Source organism: Panthera tigris, chromosome A2 (assembly GCF_018350195.1).
Source record: "Panthera tigris isolate Pti1 chromosome A2, P.tigris_Pti1_mat1.1, whole genome shotgun sequence".
NCBI lineage: Eukaryota > Metazoa > Chordata > Mammalia > Carnivora > Felidae > Panthera > Panthera tigris.
In genome coordinates, this window is record NC_056661.1 from 10,365,634 (window position 1) to 10,382,581 (window position 16,948).

The following is a 16,948-nucleotide window of genomic DNA, read 5'->3' on the forward strand; positions in this document are numbered from 1 at the left end:
TACTGTAGTCTATGAAGCCTCACGTCACCCAGTGCTCACCGCAAGTGCACTCCTTAATCTCCATCACCTATTTAACCCATGACCACCGGCTGATGTGTGCAATTGTCGAATCACTATCGTGTCCACCTAAAACTAATATAACACTGTATGTTAACTAACTGGCATTAAAATAAAAACTTTAAGGGCGCCCAGGTAGCTCAGTCGGTTAAGCGTCCGACTTCGGCTCAGGTCATGATCTCGCGGTCCGTGGGTTCGAGCCCCGCATCGGGCTCTGTGCTGACAGCTCAGAGCCTGGAGCCTGCTTCAGGTTCTGTGTCTCCTTCTCTCTCTGTCCCTCCCCTGCTCACACTCTGACTCTCTCTCTCTCTCAAAAATAAATAAACATTAAAAAAAAAAAAGCCAACCAATCAATCAACATAAAAAGTGTGCAAACCTTGGGGCGCCTGAGTGGCTCAGTCAGTTGAGCGTCCGACTTCAGCTCAGGTCATGATCTCACAGTCTGTGAGTTCGAGCCCCGCGTCGGGCTCTGTGCTGATGGCTCAGAGCCTGGAGCCTGCTTCTGATTCTGTGTCTCCCTCTCTCTCTGCCCCTTCCCTGCTCATGCTCTGTCTTTCTCTGTCTCCAAAATAAATAAAAACATTAAGAAAAAAAATTAAAAAAAAAGTGTGCAAACCTTAAGTAAAAAATACTTTATTGCTAAAAAATGCTAATCGTCCCCTGAGCTTTCAGCAGCTCATGATCACTGATCACAGATCAACATAACAGATGTAATAACAATGAAAAAGTTTGACATACTGTGAAAGTGATCAAAATGTGACACAAAGACACGAAGTGAGCAAATGCTGTCAGAAAAATGACGCCAACAGGCTTGTTCCGTAGCTGGGGGGGGGGGACTCCCCAAACTTTCAATTTGTAAAAAACACGATACCTGCGAAGTGCAGTAAAATGAATCCCAACAACACGAGGTAGGCCTGCGTGTTCAGTTACTAGGCAGTAAAACCCATCAGGACAGGGACTTTGTCTTCTTCACGAAACAGCATCTAGAACAGTCCCTGGCGGACGTAGGTGCTCGGAGTTCATGGGCGGCGTGGATGCTCTTAGGAGGAAAATGCAACTGCACCGAAGAGTTATAAGCAGAGTGATATACAAAAAAGGGCTGCAGGAACATTCAGAACCAGGGTTCGAGTAAATCTTTTTAAGGTTTGGCTCCTTTGGTCTGAGCTTTGTGGAAATCCTGAGCTGAGTTTGCTAGTTTACAAGCAGCCTCCATAGAAAACATACCTCTGTCCACTAAACGACAGCTGAGATGTTCGTGGTTGAAACTCATTCGTACAGGGTAGGCACCAGAGCATCTGCCCTTCAGAATTGCTATTGTAGTGTCTGATCCAGCGAGAGGACTTTGCACCTTTTTCTGGCAACGCATTTTGTTAACTGGGATGTACTTTGGACAACACGAAATGCACCCTCTTAAAGTACACGGTGCAGGGCAACTTAGAATATGCACGAGGTGGTGCAACCACCACCTCTGTTTAGCTCCAAAACATTTCCAGCATCCCAAGATAAAACCCATGAAGCGATCACTCCCCACGCCCCCTCCCCCCAGCCTCTGGACACTGCTAATCTGCTTTAGTGGATTTGCCTGTCCCGGACCTTTCATAGAAATGGAACCTTACACTACGTGACCTTTTGTGTCTGGCTTCCTTCACCCAGCATGATGGTTTCAAGGTCTACTCATGTTGTAACGTGAATCAGAGCTTTACTCCTTTTTATGACTCAATAAGTTTCTACCCTGGGGATCTACTTTTTAAAAATCCATTCGTCTATTGATGGACACTTGGGCTGTTTCTTCCTTTTGACTACTGTGAATAGTGTGGCTATGAACATAGGCGTGCAAGTGTCTGAGTCTCTGCCTTCAGTTCCCTTGGGTATATTCCTAGGAGTGGAATTGCTGGGTCATATGGTAATTCTATGTTTACCTTTTTTTAAAATTTTATTTTAGAGAGAAAGAGAGAGAGAGAGAGAGAGCAAGCAGGGGAGAGAGGGAGAGGGAGACAGAGAATCTCAATCAGGGTGGAGCCCCCCACATGGGGTTCAGTCCCACAACCCCGCGATCATGACCCGAGCTGAAATCAAGAGTTGGATATTCAACTGATTGAGCCATCTAGGTGCCCCGCTATGTTTCACTGTTTGAGGAAATGGGCAATGAAACTTCATAACGAAATGTTCCTGTTACATGATAATTACACGATTATTTGTTCACTACTTCAGTGAACACTTGTTGCACTCCCAGTGCGGGCTTGGGCTGATTCCTGCCCTCAAGAAGCTCACTGTGTAGGTGGTGACAACACATGACTGTGACGGTTGTGGGCCCACCAGAGAGAACAATGGAGAACCTGGACGGAAGAAGGTATACTATGGACCAGGCACCCTGCTAAGTACTCCACATGTATTATTTCATTTAACCTTTCCATCCTTCCAAGGAGGTAGAGGCCATTATTACCCCATCTTACAGATGACTAAATCAGTCTTGGAGAGTGTGATGGTTAATTTTATGTGTCAACTTGGCTGGGTCAGAGAGTACCCAGCTATATTTGGTCAAGCATGACCCTTGGTGTGTCTGTGAGAGTGTTTCTGGATGAAATGAACATTTGGATGGGTAGATGGACTGATTGCCCTCCCCAACGTGAGTGGGCCTCGTCCAATTGGTTGAGGGCCTGAATAGAACAAGATGTCTGAGCAAGAGGGAACTTTCTTCTGCCTGACTGCCTGCTTGACTGCCTTGAGCTGGGACAGAGGTTTTGTTTCCTTCATGCTTGCCTGAAACGTCAGCTCTTCTGGGTCTCAGGCCTCTGGGTTTGAAGTGGAACAACACCATTGGATGTCCTGAATCTCTGGCTTGTTTACTGCATATCTTGGGACATGTGGGGCTCCATAATCGCATGAGCCAGTTCCTTATAACATATCTCTTTCTTCTGGGTCCCCTGTTGGTTCTGTTTCTCTGAGATCCCTGGCTAATACAGAAAGGTTGTGTCATTTTTGCCCATGTCACTTGCCACTGAAGTGCCGAGATTTGAACCTCTGACCGTACTTCTGACCTCCGCATCTCTCCAGCAGAAGAACCTGGGGAAGGGGGTATTAACTCATATGGGAGGGCTTACGGAGGCCATCCAGGGGGATGTGATGCTTGAATTGAGTCTTGAGCAGAGAAGAGAGGAAGGAAGCCAGCCAGGTGAGGTACTGGGACCAGAGTTTCAGGTAGAGACAGCAGCATGTACCTGGAGGCCTGGAGCTTGGAGGTCAAGGTGTGAGCAGTCCCTCTGGAGTAGAGCAGGGTGAGGGTGGGGAGTGGGGAGAGGAAGGGACCAGCCCATTCTGCTAGACTATAGATTCTCAGAGACATGGGTCCTTCCTTTGTTAACATTCAGAGTCCATTTACAGATGCTAAGTGATTGCTACCTAAAAGGCACTTTCTTGGTCTGTCTCTTGTAATTGCCTACAGTATCCATTCCCCTCCCCCTTCCTTTTATTTAAAAAAAAAAATTTAAGTTTATTTATTTATATTGAGATTGAAAGAGAGAGAGAGAGAGAGAATGAGCAGGGGAGAGGCAGAGAGAGAGAGAGAGAGAGAAAAAGAGAGAGAGAGAGAGAGAGAATCCCAAGCAGACTCCGACTGTCATCACAGAGTCCTATGTGGACTGGAACTCACGAGGCGTGAGATCGTGACCTGAGCTGAAACCAAGAGCCAGATACTTAACTGACTGAGCCACCCCGGCGCCCCTCCCCCTTCTTTTTCATCATTGAATGGGTTCCTCAGATTTTATATGGACCATGTTCTCCGTCTGAAGGCCACGTTGTCCCAGCCTCCCTTGCAGCTAGTTTTTGGCCGGGCTACCTTCCGCTTCTGGATTGTTGCTTTCAGACAGCTCTCCAAGGAAACGATCACAACTTCATTAGCATATTATAGAGTGAGTAGATGTATCCCTTTTCCCAACTCTTCCCTCTTCATCCTGTGCTCCAGACAAATTGCCCTGGACTCTATCTCCCCACCACCCACCAATACAAATGCAGCTTTGGAGCAACCTGTTTTAGGTCATATCATTGAGGACAAGGTGCTGGGGGATGGAGGAGCAACAGTATGGGAAGAACGTGGGTACCCTGAAAGGCCTCACCGGCCTGGACTTAGTTAAGTCAGAAAGTAATAAAGACCGGGGCGCCCGGGTGGCTCAGTCAGTCAAGCGTCCGACTTCGGCTCAGGTCATGATTTCGAGGTGCGTGGGTTCGAGCCCTGCATTGGGCTCTGTGCTGAGAGCTCAGAGCCCAGAGCCTGTTTCAGATTCTGTGTCTCCCTCTCTCTCTGCCCCTCCCCCACTCACCTCTGTGTCTCTCTCTCAAAAATAAATAAAAACGTTTAAATAAAGAAAGTAATAAAGCCCCATCTTTTTATTTTTTATTTTATTTTTTATTTTTATTTTTTAACGTTTATTTATTCTTGAGACAGAGAGAGACAGAGCATGAACGGGGGAGGAGCAGAGAGAGAGGGAGACACAGAATCGGAAGCAGGCTCCAGGCTCTGGGCCATCAGCCCAGAGCCCGACGAGGGGCTCGAACTCACAGACCGTGAGATCGTGACCTGAGCTGAAGTCGGACACTCAACCGACTGGGCCACCCAGGCGCCCCAAGCCCCATCTTTTTAAAGCTATTGGATATTTGGGTCTGTGTACAGTTTCATTTAGTCCACCTTTCTCGGCCTGGGATAGATCCTATCTTTCGGGGGCAGCATACACACACAGACACACACACATCCATATGGACGTACACACTCTATCTAACTCTGCCATGAGATACATAGGAATGTACGTATAGTGATAAACACAGCAACCCGTATGCATATTTCAGTTATACATAATATAAATTACATATAATATCGTACTATTATATCATAATTATTTTCTATTATAATTAAAAACTATATTAAAATATATTATATACCTTAACATGTAATATGAAATATATATGACACATATATGTATGATATACAATGTCTAGCACACATATAGTATACGGTATCCACACCCACATGCTAATTTTGGGCTTTGTGGATACTTGTTATCTGGGTTCCAGGACTCAACTTCTACTCACCTCTTCCGTGTCTCTGGTCGTCTTTGAGGAAGTGGTTTCTGCAAAAGATATAAAGGGAAGTTACTGCTGGAACTGAGAGTGAAAGGGCAGAGAGGTGGACAGGCAGGGTGAATAACTTCGCACTTAGAAGGTCTAAACCCATGCTGTTTATTTTTTTTTTATTTAAAAACATTTTTTTTTGTTTATTTATTTTTCAGAGAGACAGAGCGCCAGCAGAGGAGGGGCAGAGAGGGAGGGAGACACAGAATCCGAAGCAGGCTCCAGGCTCTGAGCCATCAGCACAGAACCCGATGCAGGGCTCAAACTCACAAACTGTGAGATCATGACCTTAGCCGAAGTCGGACGCTTAACCGACTGAGCCACCCAGGCGGCCCTTCTTTATTTTTAAAAAATTTTTATTATTACCTGTTAAATTCCAGTATTGTTAACATATAGCATTACATTAGTTTCAGGTGTGCAGTATACCAACTTAACAATTCTGTACATTAGTCAGTGCTCATTAGGATAAGCGTACTTTTCATCCCCATCACTTATTTTACTCATCCCCCCACCCACCTCCCCTCTGGCAACCCCTGGTTTGTTCTCTATAGTTAAGAGTCTGGTTTTTGTTCTTTTTTTTTTTTTTTTTTTCTTTTGAACTCAATTTTTTTATGTTCACGGACAAGGTTGTGCTCTTTTGAGAGATCAGAGTCAAGTTCCTTATCCTGGTGGAAAGCAGTGTTTTTTGATGGGGGTGGGGTGGGGTGGGTGTGATTTTGCCCCCAGGGGATGTTGGCGATGGCTGGAGACATTTTGGCCGTCACAACTTGCGATGGGGAACGCTACTGGCACCTAGCGGTGGAGGCTTGGGGGTGCTGCTTCACAGCCTACGATGCACACGGTGGCTCCCGACCACAGAGAATGATTGGACCCCAAATATCAATATTGCTGGGGTAGAGATACTCTGGCATTGAGGAAGCAGGAAAACGTAAACTCTAGATTCTTTAATTCAGTCTTGGCTGGACAAAAATAACCGTAATGGCCGAGGGGACAGGAAATTACATACTTCTGGTTTTAAAATTCAGGCTGGCTGCGAATGACAACTGAGACAAGAGTATCAGTTTTTGGTTATCAGCCCTTAATGAGACCTTGGTGCGTAGCTTCTTGGACTTTGTGAGGACCCCCATCTCTATTTGAGGAAAATGAGGAAAGGCCAACACATGCTGACATCCCAGTTAACCATTAGACTGAGGTTAAGTCTACCTAGAAGGATCAGAGAGTTTATATATATATTATATATATATATATATAATATATATATATATAAAATATATATATATATAATTTTATTATATAAAAATATATTATATATTTATTATATAATTATATTATATATTATATAATTATATTTACATATAATTATATGTTATATCATATATATATGTATATATATGTGTGTGTGTGTATATATATATATATAAGAACCAGATGAAATGTGAAACACATTAGCAAACCTTTGTAGGCAGTGTCCTGAGTGCTCTGTACGGTAGTATTTCATTTAAACCTTACTTAATCCTTGCAACACCCTGTGAAATCTATACCCTGTGAGGTGTATCTACCGATTCCCATGAATTAGTGAATTTCTTTTTTTCTCGATGAGCCTGCCTACAGGTTTATCACATGTTTATCTTTTCAAAGAACCCTCTCTTAGTTTCACTGATTTTTTCTATTGTTTTTTTGAAGTCTTTATTTAATTTATTTCTGCTCTGATTGTTTTTTTTTTTTTGGTAGAATATCATTTTATTTATTTTTTTAAATTAAATTTATTTGTTTAAATTCAAATTAGTCAACATATAGTGTAATATTGGTTTCAGGAGTAGAATTTAGCGATTCATCACTTACGTACAACACCCAGTGCTCATCCCAACAAGTGCCCTCCTTAACGGCCTCACCCGTTTCACCCACCCCCCACCTCCCCTCCAGCAACCCTCAGTTTGTTGTCTGTATCTAAGGGTCTCTTACGGTTTGCCTCCCTCTCTGTTTTTATCTTATTTTTCCTCTCCTTCTCCTGTGTTCATCTGCTGTGTTTCTTAAATTCTACATATGAGTGAAAGCATATATTTGTCTTTCTCTGATTGACTTATTTCGCTTAGCATAATACACTCTAGTTCCATCTACGGTTGTCACAAATGGCAAGGTTTCATTCTTTTTCATCGCTAAATAGTATTCCATTGTATATATACACCACATCTTCTTTATCCACTCATCAGTTGATAAACATTTGGGCGCTTTCCACAATTTGGCTATTGCTGATAGTGCTGCTACAAACATTGGGGTGCAGGTGCCTCTTTGAATCCACATTTTTGTATCCTTTGGATAAATACCTGTTAGTACATCTGCTCTGATCTTTATTATTTTTGTCCTTCTACTAACTTTGAGCTCTTTTCTTTTTTTTCCCTAATTCCTTTAGGTATAAGGTTTAGTGTTTGAGATCTTTTCTCTTTTTTTTTTTTGTCTCTTGGGGTAGACCTGTATTACTATAAACTTCCTTCTTAGAACTGCTTTTGCTGTGTCCCTAAGATTTTGGGTCAGGGGCGCCTGGCTGGCTCGGTGGGTGGAGCATGTGACTCTTGATCTTGATCTTGATCTTGAAATCTGGAAGATTTCAATCTTCTTAAATGCACTGAGAACTTGCATTGTGGCCTCTAACATAGAACTATCCGGAGACTGCTCTGTGTGCACTTGGAAAGAATGTGTATTCTGATGTTTTGGGAAGAAATGTTCTGAATATATCTGTTAAGTCCACCGGGTCTCACGTGTCATTCAAAGCCGCTGTTCCATTACTGATTTTTGGTCTGGATGATCTATCCAACGATGTGAGTGGGGGTGTTAAAGCCCCCTACTATCGAGTATTACTGCCAATTTTCCCCTTTATGTCTGTTAACATTTGCTTCATATATTTAGGTGCTTCTATGTTGGGTGCATATGTATTTGCCATTGTTATATCCTCTTATTGGATTGATCCCCTCATCATTATATAATGGCAGTCCTTATTTTAAAGTTTATCTAGTCTAAGTATCACTACCTCAGCTTTTGGTTTGCTGGTTTATTTACGTTTGCTTGAATATCTTTGTCCATCCCTTCATGTTCAATCTGCATGTGTCTTCATATTTTATTTTATTTTATTTTACTTTATTTTATTTTATTCCATTCTATTTTATTTTATTTTATTTTGGGGAGGGAAGAGAGAAGGGGACAGAAGATCTGAAGTGGGCTGCATGCTGACAAGTTGATAGCTGCCAGCCTGATGTGGGGCTTGAACTCACAAACCACAAGATCATGACTTGAGCCGAAGTCAGTCACTCAACCGACTGAGCCACCCAGATGCCCCCGATCTGCATGTGTCTTTAGGTCTGAAGTGAGTCTCTTACAGGGAGCAGATAGATGCGTCTTGGTTTTTAAATCCATTCAGTCACCCTATGTCTTTTGATTGGAGCATTTACGTTTAAAGGAATTATTGATAGATATGCCCTATTGATTTTCAAAGCCAGACATTCTGGGAGCTTGCCTTCCTGGCGCAGGTCCCCAGATGGGTGTTGCATGATGTGGAGCCTGAACGCCCTGCTGCTCAGGGAGAACCTTTGTACTTGTGACATCCCTCCAGCCTGTGGGTCACCGCAATGGGGGTTTTGGTTCCTGACCTGACCGTGTTTTGCTGCTGTTACCCTCCTTGATGTGGCTTTATTTCCGTGTCTTTACCTGTGGAAGAGCTGTTCGGCTAGTCTTTGGGTCGCTCTCAGAGAGAGTTGCTCTAATGTAGTTGCAGCTTTGGTGTCTTCATGGGGGGAGGTAAGTTCAGGATGTTCCTACCCTACCATCTACCCCTCGCTTCTTCTAGCTATCATCTCCCATATTTCTTGTGCAAAGGTTTCCTTGTCTATGTGGTTTCCGTGAGAGTGCTCATGCTTATACAAGATGGTGCCTCTTCTGGACAGAGATCCAAAGGTGGGCATATGACTCAAACTGGACTAATTGGTACATTTCCAAACAATCTGCAGTTAGATCCAAAAGAGAGTCAACTGATTGATCTTTGGGTGCTTGGATCATTAACCACGGTAAGATTTGGACTTGGCGGCCATATTTCCTGTCCTGCGGACTAAGAAGGCAGAGAAAGCCAGTTTGTGGTGAAAAAGAAGAAAGGGGCAGACCCAAAGAGTATCAGAGACTGAGGTGCCCTGATCGTGTGCACTAGAGTCCCTGTTTCAGTTCATTCCTGAAGCCCAGCTGTATTTTTGTCCTCGAGTTGCAAGACACATCCAATAATTGTGTATCCAATATCATACAATCCAATTGTGTAATCCAATATCATATCCAATTGTGTAATCCGATATCATAAATTCATCTTTTCTGCTTAAGTTAGCCTGAGTGAGTTCCTCTTTGCAATTCAAAGAATCCTGTCTTAGCACCTCATTACCCCCATTTCCAAAGGCCACTTGTCTTATTAACCCCATTATTTCTCTATACTTCCTTCTTTCCTTTTTTTCCTCCTCTTTCCATCATTGATTTACCTCCAGAAAATGGAAACATGTCCTAGCCTCACCACACACACACACACACACACACACACACATACACACTTTCTGGCATTAGATTCAATGAAAAACAAAGAAGGGAGACAGGAAGACAAGACGTTTCTTACTTTGACAAGTGTTCTCATTGGAATTCTTGAATTGTGTGTCCCCAGAGAGGAGTTTGTACCCAGGATTACAGTGGCAGTGGAAACTTCCTTCGACATTCTGGCATGCAGCGTTAAGTCCACAATATACGCTAATGGGTGGTTTGCATTCATCAATGTCTGGAACGCAAAAGAGGAATTTAGACATTCATTTGACAAAGATTTATGGAGCATCTAATACGTGCCAGAGGCTATACCCGTCCCACCAGGGTCTGTCCTGGCTTTCCAGGACAACTCAGTCAAGGTAATGGGTTGTCTTTGTTCTTCCCTTTCCTCGTTGACTTTGGTTGGGTTCTCTGAGAAGCAGGCATTGAGAGAAGAATTCATGGGCAAGTACTTCATGTGGGAGGTGATCTCAGAAAACACTGGAAGGGAGGTGGTGAAATGAGACAGGGAAAGGAAGGCAGAAAATAAAGAGCTAAGTTTCCATTGTGGGCGATAGGGACTCAATTCCCCTGGGAACCTCTGGGAGGTGGTGTAGAGCGCACACTTCAGAGGCACTTTCCAAGGGGTGGGGGGCTGGGATATTTATCGGCGAAATCTTTTTCTCTTTTAAGTTTTAATTTAAATTGTAGTTAGTTAACATAATAGCGTAATATTGGTTTCAGGAGTAGAATTTGGTGATTTGTCACTTCCACACATCACCCAGTGCTCATCGCAACACGTTACTCGGTGCACATCCCTCCTTAATGCCCGTCACCCATCTAGCTTACCCCCTCCCACCTCCCTCCATCAACCTTTGGTTTATTCTCTATAGCTAAGAATCTCTTATGGTTTGCCTCCCTCTCTCTCTCTTTTCCCCTTCCCCTATGCTCATCTGTTTTGCTTCTTAAATTCCACATATGAACAAAATCATGGTATCTATCTCCCCCTGACTTATTTTGTTCAGCACAATACACGCCAGTTTCATCCACATCATTGCAAGTGGCAAGATTTCCTTCTTTTTTATGGCGGAGTAACAGTCCACTGTATAGATATACCACATCTTCTTTATCCCCTCATCAAGTGATGGACGCTTGGGCTCTTTCCATGCTCTGGCTATGGTTGATAATGCTTTTGTCTGCCCAATCTTACCATTTATCGGGAAAGCAGTGCTTGCAGGGATAGCTTACTCTCTGATACTCCCACCTGTCCTGAGCATGAGCTGAGTGGTCTCCGGTAGCCAGAGAGAGCCTTAGACTTGGCAAAAGAGTGGCCAAGGCTGAGGGCATCTAAAGTGGAATACTGACCATGTCTGCTGTTATGAATGTTTGTAGGTCTCCTCAATTCAATATGTTGAAACCCTAACTCCCGGTGTGGCTGTGTTTGGAAATGGGGTCTCTAAGGATGGAACAGGCTAAATGCGATCATGAGAATGGGGCCCCGATCTGATAGGATTAGTGTCTGTAGAAGAAGAGACAAGAGGGCTTCCTTCCCTGCCCGACCACTGTGTGTGTGCAGTGAGGAAAGGCCATGTGAAGAGACAGCAAGGAGACAGACACCTTCAAGCCAGGAAGAGAGGTTTTCCCCAGAAAAGAGAACTGCCAGAACCTTGACCGTGGGCTTCCCAGCCTCCAGAATGGCGAGAAAATAAACTTCTGTTGTTTAAGCTGCCCGGTCCGTGGTGTTTTGTTACAGCAACCCGGGCAGAGTAATACACCTGCTAGATTAACCGACTGAGGGAGAATGTCTTGATTAAGTCAACATGTCTCCAGTCCTGAGGGTCCCCGTAGCCCCTTTCCAAATGTCACGCGGGTGGTGAGGACGTCCCCATCCGATCTGGCAAACACGAAATGGGGAATTTTCAGACTGTGACATAGCGTCGCAGATGAGCTTTGCTGCCTGCTCCATAGCCATTCTCTTTTGAGGAAGCCAGACGTGACAGTCTCGTTCCCATCTCGCAGGCACTCTGTCCCCCAGCCTCCCCGTGTCAGCTTTCAGGTCGCACCCCTAAGCCAATGGAAAGTAAGGATGTTCTCCCTGGGGAGCCGGCGAGGAACCTCAGTGAGCGTGAGACAGAAGTGGCCACAGAGGAATGAGCCTCCGGTGGTGCTGCGTTCCCTCTGCAGCCCCGCAAGCTTGAAGACAGTTCTGTGATCCGTGGGAGGGTCGCTGATGGATCACGCGGATAAGAGGACGGAACACTCCCCACCTGGGCAGGATAGAACCTTCTGGCGAAAGTGAACAGCGGAGAGAGCGCCCGGCGCGAAGCAAGCACAGGACAAAGTGCCCCAAATAAAGGACAGATGGCAAGCGTGAAACCAGGAAGAAGAGAAACCTCAGCCTGTGGGCAAAGGCAGGGCAGGGGAAGCAGGGGCGAGCAGGGAACCCCGAGAAAATGTGAACTTCACGGGGATGTGGCCGGGGAGCTAACGAGGGGGGTGAGACAACAGCGTTCTCCGGATCTCACTTCTTTCCTGGGGGAGGGGAAGCAAGGGTGAAATGAAGCAGCTTTTTTTTTTTTTTTAATTTCTGTATCGTTAACACACAGTGTTGTCTTAGTTTCAGGTGTATAGTGCGTGACCCTACGCTTGTTGCGTGCCCATCACGGTGGGTTCGTGCCCACCGTGGGCCTACTCGGTGCCCATCACGGTGAGTTCGCTCTTCATTCCTTTACCTGAAACGAAGCGTCTTGCTGGGGAAAACAGTGCATCTCGGCGGGGGGAGTAACTGCTGAGTTTGGAAGATGATGGCACAGACACTCGTGTGTGATTATGAAATTAAGAGAAGAGGAGGTCGCCGTGAAGGGGATGGAAAAGTCTATCAGAACCTCCAAATAAATGAAAGAAGATGCTGATTTCGTGAATTTCTTTTCTTTCTTTCTTTCTTTCTTTCTTTCTTTCTTTCTTTCTTTTCCTCTTTTTCTTTATTTCTTCCCTTTCTCCCTTCCCTCTCTCTTTTTCTTTCTTTCTTTCCTCCCTCCCTTCCTTCCTCCCTTCCCTCTTTTTCTCTTTCCTCCCTTTCTTTCTTTCCTCCCTTCCCTCTTTCTTTTTCTTTCTCTCTTTCCTCCCTCCCTTCATTCATCCCTTCCCTCTCTCTTTCTTTCTTTCCTCCCTCTCTTCCTCTCTCTTTCTCTTTCCTCCCTCCCTTCCTTTCTCCATTCCCTTTTTCTTTCTTTTTCTCTTTCCTCCCTCCCTTTCTTTCCTTTCTTTCTTCCTTTCTCTTTCCTCCCTCCCTTCCTTCCCTCTTTTTCTTTCTTTTCTTTTCTTTCTTTCTTTCCTTTTTCTCTCTTTCGTCCCTCCCTTCCTCCCTTCCCTTTTCTTTCTTTCCTTCTTTCTTTTCTTCCTTCCTTCCTTTCTTTTTTCTCTTTCCTCCCTCCCTCCCTTCCCTCTTTCTCTTTCTCTCTTTCCTCTCTCCCTTCCTTCCTCCCTTCTCTCTTTTTTTCTTTCCTCCCTCCCTCCCTTCCTCCCTTTCCTCTTTCTTTCTTTCCTCCCTCCTTTCCTTCTTCCCTTTTCTTTCTTTTTCTTTCTTTTTCTCTTTCCTCCCTCCCTTTTTGTCTTTTCTTCGTTTGTTTCTTCTCTTTCCTCCCTCCCTTCCTCCCCTCTTTCTTTCTTTCTCTTTCTTTCTTTCTTTCTTTCTTTCTTTCCTTTTTCTCTCTTTCATTCCTCCCTCTCTTTCTTTCTTTCTTTCTTTCTTTCTTTCTTTTTCTTTCTTTTCTTTTCTTTCTCCTTCCTCCTTTCCTTTCTCCCTCCTTTCCCCCCTTCTTAAAGACGTTACTTTTAAGTTTATTTAATTTTTGAGAGAGAGAGAGAGAGAGAGAGAGAGAGAGGAAAGAAAACACCCACGCCTGTGGGGGGATGGGCAGAGAGAGAGGGAGACAGAGGATCCCAAGCAGGTTCTGTGCTGACAGCAGAGAGCCCAATGCGGGGCTCAAACTCAGGAACCATGAAATCATGACCTGAGCCCAAGTCAGACACTTAACTGACTGAGCCATCGAGGTGCCCCGGAAGCATTTCTTTCTTGATGAGTCTTGAGCCAATAGATTTTTCCGCGTGGCAGTCTCCACCCACAGCAGTCCCCATGCTACCTCCCTTCCACTCCCGCCACCGGGTGGTTTGAAAATTACCCCTTTACCATTGCATGTCTCAAGGGGGAATGTGAAGAATTTCTTCCCAGAGTCGGAAGCGTATCCAGAGTCGCAGGTACAGTAAGTGCCGTTGACACAGAAAGCGTGTTGGGGGCACTGTGGACAGGTAGCTGCTGCAGGGAAAAGAGGGGGCAGGTCAGATGTCACCGGGGTTGAGAGATGTCTGTTACCATTTGGCTTTGCCTCTCTGACTGGGGCCTCTCCAGGATGAGGAAGGCTACACCCTTTTCCTCCTTTGAGATCTTAAGTACATTACAAAACGAGAGCTACGAAACCCAAGTTACAGAACAAAGTGAGGATTCGTTTGCATGACAGAGGTCTGGAGCTGGCGTTAATTTTCACACAAAAATTTCAATGCAATATAATGGTGCTATTCTCAAGATCGGCACAGGATTTTTATTTTTACTTATTTAGTTATTTAAGTTTTTATTTACTTATTTTGAGAGAGAGGGAGGGAGGGGGAGAGAGAGAGAGAGAGAGAGAGAGAGAGAGAGAGAGAATCCCAAGCAGGGTCCGCACTGTCAGTGCAGAGCCCTCTGTAGGGCTCGGTCTCACCAACGGTGAGATCATGATGTGAGCCGAAATCAGGAGTTGCACGCTTAACCCACTGAGCCACCCAGGCACCCCCATTGCAGAATCTTTAAAAGGGGGGAATGGATTGGTTAAGACCCTGGGGTCAATCCTGGCTCCACAACTTATCAGCCGTGTGTCTTTGCATCTCTCTGTGCCTTGTACCCTCATCTGTGAAATGGATTATTGTAAAGAGTAAGTGAATTACTACATGTAAAGTGTGTTGGGCAGTGCCTGGCACACAAGACGTATCAGCTAGGATTATAAAAACTTGAAAGTGTAGGGACCCACAGGAGGTATATTCGGATACGGGTTCATATTATCTTTGCAAGTCTATGTATGACTCCAAATAGATAGAGATACGCTAATGTTCTTAAGGTGGGCCCTCTTGGGAATGATTGGAGCCAAGGAAGTATCTCGAACACTCCCTATGCGGTGTTCACAGGGAGAGGGGACTGGGAACCTGATGGGGGCCACAATGCAGTCTGGCTACTCAGAATGCATCCCCCAGCAGTTGGTTAGAAATGCAGAAGCTCAGGCCCCACCCTTACACCTGCTGAATCAGAATCTAGTGAGATCTCTAGGCGATTAAAGTTAGCCTTAAGTCATCTTGTTTATTTTTTTTGTTTTTGTTTTGGTGCCTCGCTTATTGTCAGAATAAAATGATTACCGTCCTGCTCTGTCTCTCCCCTCTGGAGTGCTCACTTCACTTCCTTTGTGTGTTTTAGCCTCTGTTCTATTTCGACACTGGGCACATTGTGGTGACTGAAAACAAATGAACAAAGGACACTAAAGTAAAAAGATACATTAAGGGGTGCCTGGCCGACTCCGTTGGAAGAGCGTGTGGGGTCATGAGTTCGAGCTTAATCCTAATCTTAATCTTAATCCTGGGGTCGTGAGTTCCAGCTCCACATTGGGTGTAGAGATTACATAAATAAATAAAACCTGGGGCGCCTGGGTGGCTCTGTCGGTTAAAGGGTCTGACTTCGGCTCAGGTCATGATCTCACGGTCCGTGGGTTCGAGCCCCGCGTCGGAGCAAGCATCCCCAAGTTCTCCGAGAACAAGCCTCTTTGCTCTAGCCCATTGGAGGATGTGAGTGGTCCCAGATGTACCCTTGGTCTCCACCTTTCCTGGTTCTCGGACTGTGGAGAAGTCAGGCGTTGAGCACTTACCTTTGGTCATCTGAGCCATGACTTCTGACAAACTCAGCAGGAAACAGAGTCCTGGAACAGGGAAGCAGAAGGGAGACATGTGACATGGCTGTGGAAAGATTCCAGGAAATTCCCCAAGGGCTGTGTACCCGCTATCCACTGCTACGTAAAAACCGTCACAAAATGTAGTGGCTTAAAACAGCAAGGTCCATTTATCATCTCTCATGATTTCTGTGCTTTGGGAAGGGCTCAGCTGGGTGATTCTGGCTTGGGGTTTCTTACACGGTTGCAGTTAGGCAGTGGCTGGGGCTGGAGCAGCTGGGAACGGACTGTGCATTGTCACCCCTTTATGTAGCCTTAGACTTGGGGAGTTTGGCCTTCCTCCCAACATGGCAACCTTGGGCAGGCAGCTTCCATGGCAGTTCAGAACTCTAAGAAGGAGTTTCCCCGCCAACGGGCTATGTGTCCTGTTAAGATCCAGCCCTGGAAGCCATGAAACTCCACTCCTATCACATTCTCCTGGTTACAAGCAAGTCGCCAATCCACTCAGATTTACGTGGATAAGAATCAGTCTTCCTCTTGAGGGCAGATGGGCAAGGTTCTAGAAACACTTCTTAGAAGGGAAGTATTGTTTTTGCCTTCTTGGGAAATGTGGGCTGCCTCTACTGTGGCTGATCAAGTGCTCCTTCCTCTTCCCCAAACCTTCCCAGCGTCTGGTGGTGTCATCAGCGTGTTCCTGCTCGGGTAAAGACCTGAAGACAGTGGATAGATGGGTGGCTTCTCTTTCCCTTTCCTGAGAAATCCGACACCACTCTGATAGCTAGTTCTCCCCTCGCCTTCTTTTCATTCTTATTACATACCAATATCTAGAATTATTTTCCATTTGCAAGGATACTACTAACAGCTGGTATGGTGCAGGAATCGGCCAATCAGAATGGACTCTGGACCCCCTTCTCTACCCCAGCAGACGTTAATGTAGATGCCCAATTATGCGGAGGTGGGTTGGGTCCCAGGGCAGGATTTGGGCAGGCAGGAGTGTCGTGGGAGCTGGTCCTGGGCAATGATTGGTGTGGGCACAAATGGTGTGGGAATCTTTCAATATGAACAACCAACCAATGGCTCCTATAGTGCCCACTTGTTGAAGTTTAGCTCTGGTGACTAGTCACTTTATTTGCAACTTTGGTTACCCCTTGAGAAAGTGGCTTCTGCAGATGAATGGATACAGAAAATGTGATATATATATAATGGAATATTAGTTGGCCTTAAAAAATAAGAAAGTCCTGTCACTTGTGGCAACATGGATAAAC

The 16,948-nt window shown here is 45.2% G+C and overlaps 1 protein-coding gene across 4 annotated transcripts in view; it reads right to left on the reverse strand.

Annotated features, from left to right (window-relative positions):
- Nucleotides 1-16,948, reverse strand: part of ADGRE3 (adhesion G protein-coupled receptor E3) — a 47,062-nt gene that overhangs the window by 25,531 nt on the left and 4,583 nt on the right. For 3 of the 4 annotated variants that reach the window (XM_042978409.1, XM_042978408.1, XM_042978407.1), the window contains exons 2-5: nucleotides 15,663-15,713; nucleotides 13,907-14,032; nucleotides 9,818-9,973; nucleotides 5,140-5,177 (exon numbers count right to left, since the gene is read on the reverse strand). In XM_042978409.1, the coding sequence (XP_042834343.1) occupies nucleotides 5,140-5,177; nucleotides 9,818-9,973; nucleotides 13,907-14,032; nucleotides 15,663-15,713 (371 nt within the window). The remainder of the gene's footprint in view (nucleotides 1-5,139; nucleotides 5,178-9,817; nucleotides 9,974-13,906; nucleotides 14,033-15,662; nucleotides 15,714-16,948) is intronic. The other variant, XM_042978406.1, reaches the window with a different exon arrangement.